The sequence below is a fragment of the Orussus abietinus genome, unplaced genomic scaffold, assembly GCF_000612105.2.
Source record: "Orussus abietinus isolate OABI.00-Male unplaced genomic scaffold, Oabi_2.0 scaffold89, whole genome shotgun sequence".
Lineage (NCBI taxonomy): Eukaryota > Metazoa > Arthropoda > Insecta > Hymenoptera > Orussidae > Orussus > Orussus abietinus.
Window position 1 is genome coordinate 377,693 of NW_019394246.1, and position 12,004 is coordinate 389,696.

Below are 12,004 nucleotides of genomic sequence, written 5' to 3' on the forward strand. Positions count from 1 at the left end.
ATAAAAATTCGCGTACGGGATTTTCCCCTACACTCCCGATGTCCCCACCATGACGTCTCCAGCTCCCCCTCCCTTCATTGCCAAACCCCCTTGCCTCTGCTACGCCCGTGAGGGGGGGGGGAGGTGATTTTTTCTCCTCCATCGTGGGATTTCTGGCAACACTGGTTGCAACCGATTGGCCACACTTTTCATGAATCTACCACTGACGAGATACATGCCCGAGCGTTGCCTATTCCACGGTGATTGGGTAAAATTTATCCACGAAGGGAAGTGAGACGATGCACTTTTGTGTACACATTTCCAATTGTCTACACCCGCGCATACGTATACGTCTAGTGAGGAACACCACAAAAAAGAAATGCTCAAGTGGGAATGATTTGTGCAGGGCTCGGTTGTCAAACTGACAGTGTGCTTAAATCAGTTTAAATCAGGAAGGAAAACAAAGTAAAGGGTTTTAAAATCAAACTTTCTGCAAAGTGCCACCGGTAGACACATTCGAACTAATTTTCACATTAGTCAATCATTCGTAAAATCTTTTAATTCGTGTTCCATGACGCTTCTACTTTGCACTGATTTTTATTACGTATTTGTGGACTTGTTTGCATAGGATGTTTAACAATTTGTAGGTTATAATCGATTAACTCTACGTTCTATGTTATTTACGTTCACAGATACTTTATAACCTCACAAAATTTAACCTAAAATGATTTCATAAAACATAGCTTGATTTATAAAGAAAGCGCCAATCGTGAAATACTAATGTTAATGTAAACATTTACAGATTATTCAGTTGAGATACGTTAGCATTTGGCGATACTTTCAGGGGAGTCTTTGCTTCCACTGCCAATCATTAAATGCAAAGGTAAATAATGTTTTTATTTCATGGAGCGATTGATATACTATTTTCCAAAATATTCTTGTAAATTTATATCTAAGAAGTTTGATGGTAATGGTTTTTCTCTTACGACGAAATACTTTAAAATTATTATGGAATACCGTAGTTAATGGTTTAGGAAAATATGATGATTTATATTTGAAATTACTTTAATTTAATTATGTTTTTGTTCTTTTAAGGACTTCACACTTTGAAAACGGTGAGAGAAAGCGATACCATGTATTAAATGGTAACAACTGACGTCATGTTACATATGGAAAAATCATATCATAGAAAAGGACTTATTCAGAAAAATAACAATGACGTGCTCTGGCTCGATATCTCAAATGAAGCTAGAAGCGGTGTTACCAACCTTAGGAGCTGTACCGCATATTGTTACTACCTTGAGACAACCTAACGAAAATTATAACTCAATTCCAATTAATTGGATTGAAACGGCAAATATGAAAATTAAAGAAGAGCCCGTGGCAGTGAGTAATAATAGAGCGAGCCATTTGGGAATATCTTTTGCAAAAATATATGTGAAGGAGACATCAGGTTCTGACTGTATCTTGCCTGAAAATATTGAATCACTGTCCATCGATGAAGCAATAAAAACAGAATCCTGCTTTGGCAACACAAAGGAGCAATTTTATGATGATTGTACCTCGATAACAGTCAATGGAATTCAAATGGAGATAAAAGAAGAAGTAATCAATGACGATAATATTCAGCTGTCGTTAAAAGATTCAATGGTATCTAACGAAAATGAGTACAATTACTCGCAAATGATGGCAGTTAATGATTCCATTCTGCCAGATATTAATGTTCCATATTTAAATAGTCGTGGCAACGAACATGTCAAACCTGTGTTAATGAGTTGTGCAGATGGCAGTTACGTAACAAATGATTTTTCGCTGCACGATATGAATACTTTTGCAAGAAATGACTTAAACGTGAAACATAATATTAATTTCCAAAAGGAATTTTGGAGAAAGGAAAATGAGGATGCAAAACCTATATTAATAACTGCAGTAACTGGTGGTTCTGTAGCAAACGATCAGCGCTTGCACACTGAAAATTCTTCAATAGAAAAATATTCAGAAGCAGCTGCAAGTGTAAGTACTCATTTACCGAAGATTTCTGAAATTGTTGATTCAACCGTTTTTAACAAGAGGATTAAAAAATCCGCCGATAATGGTTACCTACAGCAACCACAATGTAGTCCAAGTGTTCGTACGGAAAGGCCTCCTAACGCAGTTATTGGTGATGGTAATAACTCTTCGTTGGTATCGAAAACGCTTTGTTCGAATACTGGACAAGATTCAAACCCGCTACTAATACACAGTAGAAAAAACGATCATACGACAAAGGTTTTGACCTCAGGAGTTACAGAATCTTGCGCAGAGATTTCTAATAAATCTGTTCGGAGCAGTGCTGATTCATTATCGATACCAGAAATACTTTGCATCAATTCCGGACAGGGTGACAAATCGAAAACAACGGAGCGGCCAGAAAATCAACCTAAAATATTTTCTTGGAATACTTCTAGTGGAAAAAATGGCATATCGACGTTAATGAATAAAAAAAATAGTGCTAGTTTGCTGAAAGTCTCGAACCTGCAGAATGTGAAATCGAAAAACCACATAAATACAGTTACAAACAATAATAATCCACTAACAACGCTGTTGAACAGTGAGAGAAACAAAGCGGTAGCACACGGTAACGGTTCGTCAACAAATTCAATGTCACTCCATACAAGATCATCAAAATTTGGTAGTTTAGACGCCAATGCCACTTTAATAAAAATACCTGAAATACCTGATATACTTGAAGTACTCGAAGTAAGCACTCTCAACGTGCGCAAGAAAATGTTACAATTAGGGAAAAAAAACAACGGCGATCTAGTATCAAATGACTCGGTTTCACATGAAACGAGTAAGGAAATAATCCCGATTACATCTGTAGGTGCAAAGTCTAATCTACCTAAGGGATCGCAAGTAACTTGCAACAAATCTCTGAGTAGAAAAGTCGGACGCAAAGGCGGAAAAGTTTCTTCGGACAATTCAGTGTTAAGCAGGATGGAGGCGAACAAGAGTACAAATTCAGCTGCAATTGGCAATACTAGTTTGCAGAAATTTCGCGTATTAATTAATGGGGCGCGTAGTGAATCAAGTAAAAGAATTTCATTAACAGACCATAAAAACGGTGTTCGGTCATCGAATCAATTTGCAGTACCAGTAACTAATACAGAAATTAAATCGAATTCACCCTCAACAGAAGTTACCGATGCACAAAAAGTGTTTAGAATGATTCGCTCATATCTCCGGGATAAACAAAGTATCGAGACTACACCAGTGAATGAGAAATGCAACAAACCTTTGTTGAATGATAATGTAGTACCTTGTAAGGTCATAAAAACATGTTCGAGCACACGTGTGAACAAAAATAAAAATCTATCGCAAGTGAATTTTTTAAGGACTCGCACCAAGCTTGATAAAAAGACTGAAACGGTGAACTGTGAAAACGATAAACATCCATTGAATGACATTCGAAAGGTTCGGGAGAATGTAGAAAAACATTCAAATGCAGCTGCAAAAGAAACTATTAATCTTGCAGACATTACTCAAGCATTACATTCTAGTGCTCGTATCAAAGAAAGTGATCGACCGACCCTAAGGAGTGACAAAGATTCATCAGAAATAGCAGTGATATTCGACGCTAGTAAACGGAAACATTTAAATGCAAACATGAATTCAAAATGCAGTTTACCGAAACTATTAAGAGCACAATTTTTGCGAAAATTCGTGGCACAAAAATGTAGTAGAGCCAATGAATTTTCTCCGAATGTCTCCATACTAGCTTCAAAAAATACAGAAAAGCGTTTGAGTGCAGCTGTGAGAAAAAACACAAATTCTCTGCGAATCGCTGCAAGTTTTCAATCTAATTCTTCTAACGACAAAAATGATCTTGGCTGCAAGACCCCTAACATGATCAAAAAGAAATATGTAGCCCATTTCCAGAAGAATTCCTCGGTACTCGCTACAAGTACTAGTGTTAAACATTCAGAGTCGTTAGAAAATGCGAATACAGATTTACAGGAAAAAAAGTGTGCTCCTCATGTTGGTGCAAGTGACCAAGATATTTCAATTTTCTCAGTTAAAAGAAATGGTAATACCAATGGTTATAATAATATTTCTTTGCTAAAGCATCGTGTGCCAGAAGCGAATACTAGTGACAAACAACGATCAAAAGAGAATACCGATTTACCAAGACAATCGAGATCAAATTCCTTAAATACTTTAAATAACCAAATTAAACGTTTCCATCATCTTAATACAACAAGAGAGGCAATTAATGAAGTTATCGTCGAGACTAATTCATCTAAAGAATCCAATGCAACTGGCAGCAATCAAAAGGAAACGCCCGTCAATGATTGCAAAGTGCTAAAAAGATTAGAGGGTAGCGCAGAGTTCTCCAATGATCCTCTGACAAAGGATCGCTTCACCGATGCAAGTGCTTTGAAAGAAACAGAACCAAGTGGGAACACTAACTTTGAAAAAACCTCTAATTTAAAACGAGTGACAGGTGAAAAAGTAGTGAATACTAATTTGCAAGTGAAAAAGTGCAGAACACGTGACTCAAGCAATGAAACCGAAGTGCAAATGTGGGATTTCAAGGCACTAATGAAGTTATACAACAATATTGAATTACCAAGCGAAGAGTGGGCCGTGGCAGTTAATAAACAAGGCAAATTTGTGCAATTTATGTCAGTGCAAAATGAAGACGTCTTACGACATGTCAAGATTTACTCAGACTTGTCGGTTCAAGTTCTTTTGGACAAATTTCCCATCAAAGTAAACGGGATAAATTTTCTAAAATCAGAGTCGGATGTTGGAAAAATTCTCAAAACTGTTAATGGTCTCCGAGTGGAGAAGAAGTTCTTAGACACAAAAAGGTTTGGTCCATCTCTATTTCTTAAATAAGCGATGGATACCACTATATAGGGTAATTCATGTTAAAACACCAAGTCAAACGTTTCGAGAAGGTTTTAAATAAATATTGATTTGCAACGAGATGTTTTTAGGACCAGAATAATTATAAAAATTACTTTTCCACTACATTAAAACTATGTATAACTGGAATTCTCCAAATGGGATACCTTCTATATAGTTGTGTCAAAATTGGTATAACTGAAATTTACTACGAACATTTACAAAATTAATATTATGATATTGGCATATTATTTTTATATTGAAAAGAATTGATAGCAATCTTCATTGTGGTTATAGGACTGCTAAAGAGGAAAAGGAAGGGCTTTTGTTGTCTAATGATGTCAGCGAAATAAGCAGCAAGCCTTTTAAGAATCCTATACAAGTTTTGAATGAATCTTTGATGGCAGATTGCGTTAAAACAGAATGCAACAACTCTCCAAAACCCTCTACTACAAGCGATACGAGCAAATTAAAGTGTGTAAGTTTAATAATTAATTTTCTGTCATGTATATATTTTTCTCAAGGGTTTATGAAATACATTTTAAAATAATACTTCTATTAAATCGTGAATATGAAACAGGTTTTACTATTCATATGATGCCATCACACATTATGTAACACTTTTAATTAATAGCACTTGCTTTTACATAACAAGATTTCAAAATACATTCGAACCTCTGCAGGAAGGTGACAGTGACCAAAATGAAGGAAGCCAAAACCCCATAAAATTGGTGACAGACTCAAAAAAGGAATCAAACTCCCTTAAAGGGCCTCGGTCACTGAGCCTGAGTTTTTGCGAACCTTCTAAGTCAACTACCGAAGAACAAGATCTTCCTCGGGATGAAATCTTAGAAAGGACTCGTCTCAGAGACGAAGTAAGCGAACTCAAATTACTGGATAATCTCAAAATGCGAAAGATCAGGAGGTTACAAGTCATTAGTTGGAAGCAGAAAAGAAAGATCAATAGTCTCGCTGTTACTCTAAAGGCGTTGAAAAAAAGGCACGCATCATTAATTAAGAAAAAGTGTCACTAGCGTTTCTAGCAATTTTTTTTTCTTCTAGGATTTATCATTATTATAACAGTTATATAAGGATGATTACTAAGATTTGCATACATTTTTGAACGAATGGGTTATCTTTCCAGAGAAGAACAAAAATGTATATAAAATATCATTGTGTAAATGAGTGAGGTTACAAAATTCTAGGTTACAAATGATGAAACGTTAGTAATTTGGAAGTTGTTGCAGCTCTACATGTTTCTTTTATTGTATCTTAAATGGAGGATGTAAATCCTACGATAATTATTTCTTTTGTTAGTATGTAAAACAATATATTTACTACTCACGATTTTTTAATCCATTCGTAGCCAATGGCACATCACGTGATTTGTATAAGGGAGTTTAATACGTACACAATATACGTTTTGGCTCTGAAAGGGTTAAAAGAACAGGTAGTGGATTATTCAACACTTGGTAGTGTTTTTCATAATGATGCGAATGCAGAGTGTAAATAAAATAAGAACCAAACTTGCGTACACAAAGTGAACAAAGTTTGGAAATTAGAGATCACTGATCTAATATAAAATCAAACGGTTGGTAACTTTAAACCATTATTTTAAAAAGTTCATAAATAAAATACATCGGTTAAGAAATACACGTTTCTACTAATTTTCATATTTTTAATCATTTTTTTTTTTAAGGAACAAGGAATAAGTCATCTCTTTAACTTTGATGGTCAAATGATCCTTTTGTTTACCGTGCAAGAAATGATAAAGGTTTTAAAATTTGTACAAAAAAAGTTTGGCGGATCATTCGACGTCATCTCTTGTACTTGAAATATCTAGACCCGCATTCGACTCGACACGTGTATGTACATATATGTATTTATATAGGTTAACCTTTTTACTTTCAATGAAACCTGTGACATAGGAATATTTTGCAGCAGAAGTACATACGTCGTATACAATTGGATAATATATCGGTTAAGTACCTTAACGACTTTCACATTTCAATGTATACAAAAGTAAAAAAACTACTTTTTGTTATAAATGACATTTTCTTTGTAACATGCAAAATGTGTCAATTGATTGCAGCTGCATTAAATATTAATTGTTATAATTTCACCCTAATTAGAACATGTGCCCTAAAAGGGGAATAAATACCGAACCGATAATAAATTTCACATTTTGCAATTCCATTAGGATTGTTTTCATTCATTAGAGTATTTTTCCCGCTGATTATCTTAAGCTCTTCTCCATCCTCGTTCCATTAATCTTTAAAAAAACAATGAACATGTGCCTTAACAAAAAGAACGTACCGTCTCTCGAGTCTCGTCCCGATCGGGCCTTCGCGTCTTAGTAGCCGGAGGATGTCACCTTGACGGGATACACAAAGCGACTGAAACGACCGTTTCACTCGGTCAAGATCTGATCTGAAATTTTAGTTGCGATTCGGGCGTTCGCGCGGAAGGTCGCGTGGTAGGTCGCGCGGACAACACCCCCCGAGGCCCGGGGCCGAGTGGGGCCGAGTGGGGCAGAGTGAGGCAGAGTGAGGCGACGCAACGCATCAAGGACGCGTGGACAAAGGACCGAAGAGGTAAGGTTAACAAGCGGCATACGCCATAAGCTCAGGGAACGTGTTTTTATTCATTTCCACAACCTGGCCTGGGGCGACGTAACCTTAGTCGGTTAAATCGGTTAAACGATGGTCGACGTGGCTGATTAGAAATGAAAAGGAACGCGAACTTCTAATTATTAGGAGTCTGCTGTCGCGAATATAATTGAAGATCGTAGAAGGAGAACGTCCCCTTTAAGATTTCCGACTTAAAGAATCGATTTCCTGAACGATCGCCAATAGGGACGAACCCGGGATGGATTAATTGCAAGAAGAGGAGTCCTTTTGACGAGTTAAAGGACTCGGCTTGAATATGTCTCAAATCGCGGTACAATGGACAAACGAAGCGATTCCATGTCATTTCTGCAATCGATTCGAGTCGGAATTCTTGTTGGGGTTCGCATCGTGAAAACGAACAAAGGGACGACCTCGACGATCGGATGCCGTAATTGGATGCAGACTTTCGGAAACTCCGGCGATCTCTTAGATCTTAATAAATATCAAGCTTTATGCCTCTCACGTTGAGCTTGAGTCATCCATCTACACATAGTGAAAAAATATTACATGCCGCGAGCGCTCGTTCTGTTGTCTTAAGCTACTTAAAAGTATCCTTAATCCGATTACGTGCATTTCGATTCTTCGCGCGCGATATTCATTGTCGTTTCGGCGATTCCCCCCCTTTCCCCGGATTATTATTAACACGCCGAGTCTAACTCCGTTGCGTTTCTGATATATTTTTCGTCGCGTTTCGGATTTGCATCGATACTCACCTTTCAATGGTTATAAATAATCAAGACCGAATCAACGGTTCGTTGGATCATTTCTCTCATCGCGTACCTTGATCTACCCTGTTAAAAAAAAAAAATATTGAAATTGTATAACACGCGTTGCTCATTCTTCAAGATTTCACAAACTTCCAATATGACGTTACAAAATAAGAAATTTGCTTTGAAGTTTAGAGCGATTTCGAGTTTGGTTTGCGCGTATGGATCCGAAAAGTGAGTAATTCGGGGTCGAATCGACGGAAAGTAAGGAAAAGCGAGATATCGATGCAGCTCCTACAAAACAGCGGCGAAGCGTTTTCTTCCGACGTTTCGAGAGCCGTCGGATCCCATTCGAGAACTACGTTTCGATTTTCCGTGTTTCTTGTCCAGCTCGAGGGTGTCTTCCGAACGGCGAGCAAACGGCGAGCAAACGGCGAGCAAACGGCAAGCGAACGAAACACAAAATGGACGAGATTCGCGACGTAGTTCCGACCGCAGCGGCGCCGTTTTCTACTTTAAGCGGATATGTGTAGGTGTGTGCGAACGTGCTCTGTTCTAAGGCAATTCAAGCTGTATCGTGGTTACTTTTTATCCTTCTCTTAGGTACGAACGCTTCGCCTCTTCCTCGCTTTTACCTCTTATCGACTATGCATCGCTCTAACCCTATTTCGCGTACGATTTATCTCTACCGATACTACGGGTCGATTCCCAACGCATCGACCGAATGCGTCCTGTGTCGCAAATTTCACGCGGGCGAAACTTTCCTAAGGAATAAAGCAACGATGATATGAGCTATTCCTTCGAGGATCCGGCGATTCGCTCGGCGCGAGTCATTTTTCGTGGATAGTCAAAGTGACAAAATGAGAAAATTAAATGGAGATTTTTCGACGCGCGCCGGTCGATCGACGGGAAAAGCCCCGAAGGATTCACAGCGGGTCGAATTTACGCTAACGCATCACAGATCAGTACGGATGTATCAAAAATACTGATTACGCTCGGACCACGTGGACTCGATTAGTGCATTTGCGCTCTCCTAATTTCTATTCAAAGCTTACATATTAAAACACGCACAATAATGATAATTCTCGCTAGATTTATAAGGTGTTTCTTGGCGCGTTGCGCTGCTGCAACGAGTTGCATCGTTGCATCGCGTAAATTGCACGCAGCGGGGCAGCAATTGCGAGAATGCCTCCCTACACGCTTACGTACCTCTACGTAATGATAATAGTCGAGTCAATGATCCTACTCGCTCGATCTAGTACATGACTTTTTATCGTAGGCGTTTCCTTTAGGGTGTGCCAAGAGTTTGCCCCATGCCCTGAGAAAAAACATTTCATCGAACCAAAGAAATATTACCTCGAATAAATTCAATGCAACATTTATTCGGAATTGTGACAATTTATTTGAGTTAATTAATTATTCTTGGAATTAACAAAATATTTCTTTGATTTAATGAATTTTTTTCTCCGTGTACCCCGCGTAGGAATCGTAGAGCTTTCGAAAAAAAATGCAGCATTTGCAAAAAATATTCCTTACATGTATAACATGTACCCGATCTATCTTCGAGGGAATATTCGCTCTCGGATGTAATTTATGCGCCGTCCCTAAGATCATTGTACGTTTCGATATTAAGTAACGAGTGTAACGCTCATTACACGCGTTTTTGGCCGTTTTCAAGATATTTTACGTACGCAACTTACAACGTTGCTTCCCAACGAAGATCGGAGGCGTAACGTAATCACGAGTTTGGTTTTCGCGACGTCGTAGAAACAATTTTATCGTAAAAATACGGAAACGAGTTTTCTCGCAGGGTCACCTTCCGGCGAGTCGAAAGTCCTCTGTGGACCTCGCGGGTAAAAGAGTAACGTTTTAACATTTTCACAGGCAAAAGAGCACAGCACTTGCATAGGGGGATAAACGTAAAGCGTAACGGACGATTCTACGCAACTTTTGCGGAATACAATTTGACTAAAACTATTCTGCCGTTTTGGAGGACGTTTTCGTGAAACTTAACGAGCGTGAATCGTACGTTTCCTACAATTCTAATACTTAGACTCCCAATTTCCTCATATTTGATAACGACGTTTTTCGACTACCTTTGAATTTTCCGCTTCTTTTCCTACAAAGCGGGGGCTCAAGTCCGACGTATGCCGGTTTTAACTACTTTTCTCACGTTTGAAAGAATGCAAATGCCTACTAGTGAATAATTAACAAAAAATATATATCGCAAGATATTCGCAATAACGCTTACATTATATTAATCATTACATAAAGACATAGGGGTTATTGGCATTGACATTCCAAGCAGGGTCAATAACCTCTACATTAACTTTCTAATGTTTGCGAGCTATTTAGCGTATCAGCGGGTGTTCACTACGTAGGGTGAATAATGTAAACCGAACGAGATACGAAAATCCACGATTTCCGGAGGAAGCGCCCGAATAAATCTACCGAAAGTTGGATCGATGACAATTACTGAAAATGGAATGACGATGACTTTAAATCCCAGCTCTTGGCCAGTGGCTGTGTCGAGCGTTCCCGCGGTATGAGTACATTTCAGGATGATTACTCCATTTTGTGATGACGGTCACGTGTCGAGTCTAGGGACTTATTTAACGTTCTTCCTCCCGAATCGTACATTTCCAACTGATTACCTCTCGTATGTGGCAGTACCCGGTCTTTCCACACGCGTAATACTCCTAATTTCCTAATTGAGCAGAAGAATAAAGGAAATTCCAGAGCCAGGATAAAGAGGCGGACAATGTTTCGAGTACCTTCTGCGCATGCCATTTTTTTAATGCCACTTTCTGGAAACGGAAATGGCGTAACCACGAGATCCTAAAAAACTGAATTTATCGTTTACAGGGTTTCGCTGCGGTTCGCAAACGTAAAAGTCGAAATGTTTCGATAGCAAAGATATATTATTTAGGCTAAGTTCATATATAACCGTTGGAGTATATGTACAATTTACATGTATACCTGTTACAAAACTAATTATCCTTTTTTATTTATATACATACGTATAAATATGCCATATAACACTTTTGATTCCATACTTTTCAGGTCTTGTATGATGGCGTCGCCTGCGACGCAGTGAGGACAACATCGGTGCATACGCAGAAGGTACTTAAAACGTGTAACGATTAAAGTCTATTTCCGCACATCCGTTTCGTATCGATTCCGCGTCCATATGGTTCCAACGGGTTCGATTAATCGGTTCGATTAATAGTCCACGGAGCGATTGCGCGTAAATCGACCTTAAGACGACAGGAAAGGGTCATTCTATGTATGAGAATGTAAAAACATATTTGTACAAATTTTCTCCAAGCTGAGTACACCGAATCATTTGAAACTTCGGCGCGCCATTACGAAGACCCTAAGAAAGAACGCGATACTCGTGAAATGACATTTAGACGAGAACCACGATCACTTTTTTTTTTGCGGTGAAAAGTGAAATTTTACGAGCATCGCGTTCTTCCTTAGGGCCTCCATAATCACGCGTTGAAGTTTCAAATGATAATTCGATACACCCAGTTTGAAGAAAAGTTTTCTAAATATTTCAACGATTTTGATATATAGAATGTTCCTTTCGTGTAATCTTAAATCGCCTCGGATGGCCAACTAACGATAAACGCGCGAGTATTACGTTAACGGATCGTTCGCGTCGGTTAAACCACGGAAGTAGTTAGAAAAGTGCGTTAACGCCTCGGATCGGGATCGAAGAGACTGCCTTTGATCCACTTTGAGAAGGACGAAGTG

At 38.5% G+C, this 12,004-nt stretch overlaps 2 protein-coding genes across 4 annotated transcripts in view; one reads left to right on the plus strand and one right to left on the minus strand.

Annotated features, from left to right (window-relative positions):
- Positions 1–7,032, minus strand: part of LOC105701443 (larval cuticle protein A2B) — a 46,356-nt gene extending 39,324 nt beyond the window's left edge. Inside the window, exon 1 of the mRNA XM_012428182.1 lies at positions 6,215–7,032. The gene's annotated coding sequence lies outside the window, so the exon portion shown is untranslated. The remainder of the gene's footprint in view (positions 1–6,214) is intronic.
- Positions 280–6,220, plus strand: LOC105701435 (formin-J). Of its 3 annotated transcripts, none has more exons than XM_023433309.1 (5): positions 280–485; positions 782–862; positions 1,075–4,832; positions 5,167–5,347; positions 5,553–6,220. In XM_023433309.1, exons 3-5 carry the CDS (start codon positions 1,195–1,197, stop codon positions 5,901–5,903), a joined length of 4,170 nt encoding a protein of 1,389 aa, XP_023289077.1. In that variant the 5' UTR covers positions 280–485; positions 782–862; positions 1,075–1,194; the 3' UTR covers positions 5,904–6,220. The 3 variants fall into 3 exon arrangements, with proteins under 3 accessions (XP_023289077.1, XP_012283593.1, XP_023289078.1); XM_012428170.2 differs by having other exon boundaries at positions 280–444; XM_023433310.1 differs by having other exon boundaries at positions 5,167–5,343; positions 5,553–5,726.
- Positions 7,033–12,004: the final 4,972 nt, after the last annotated feature.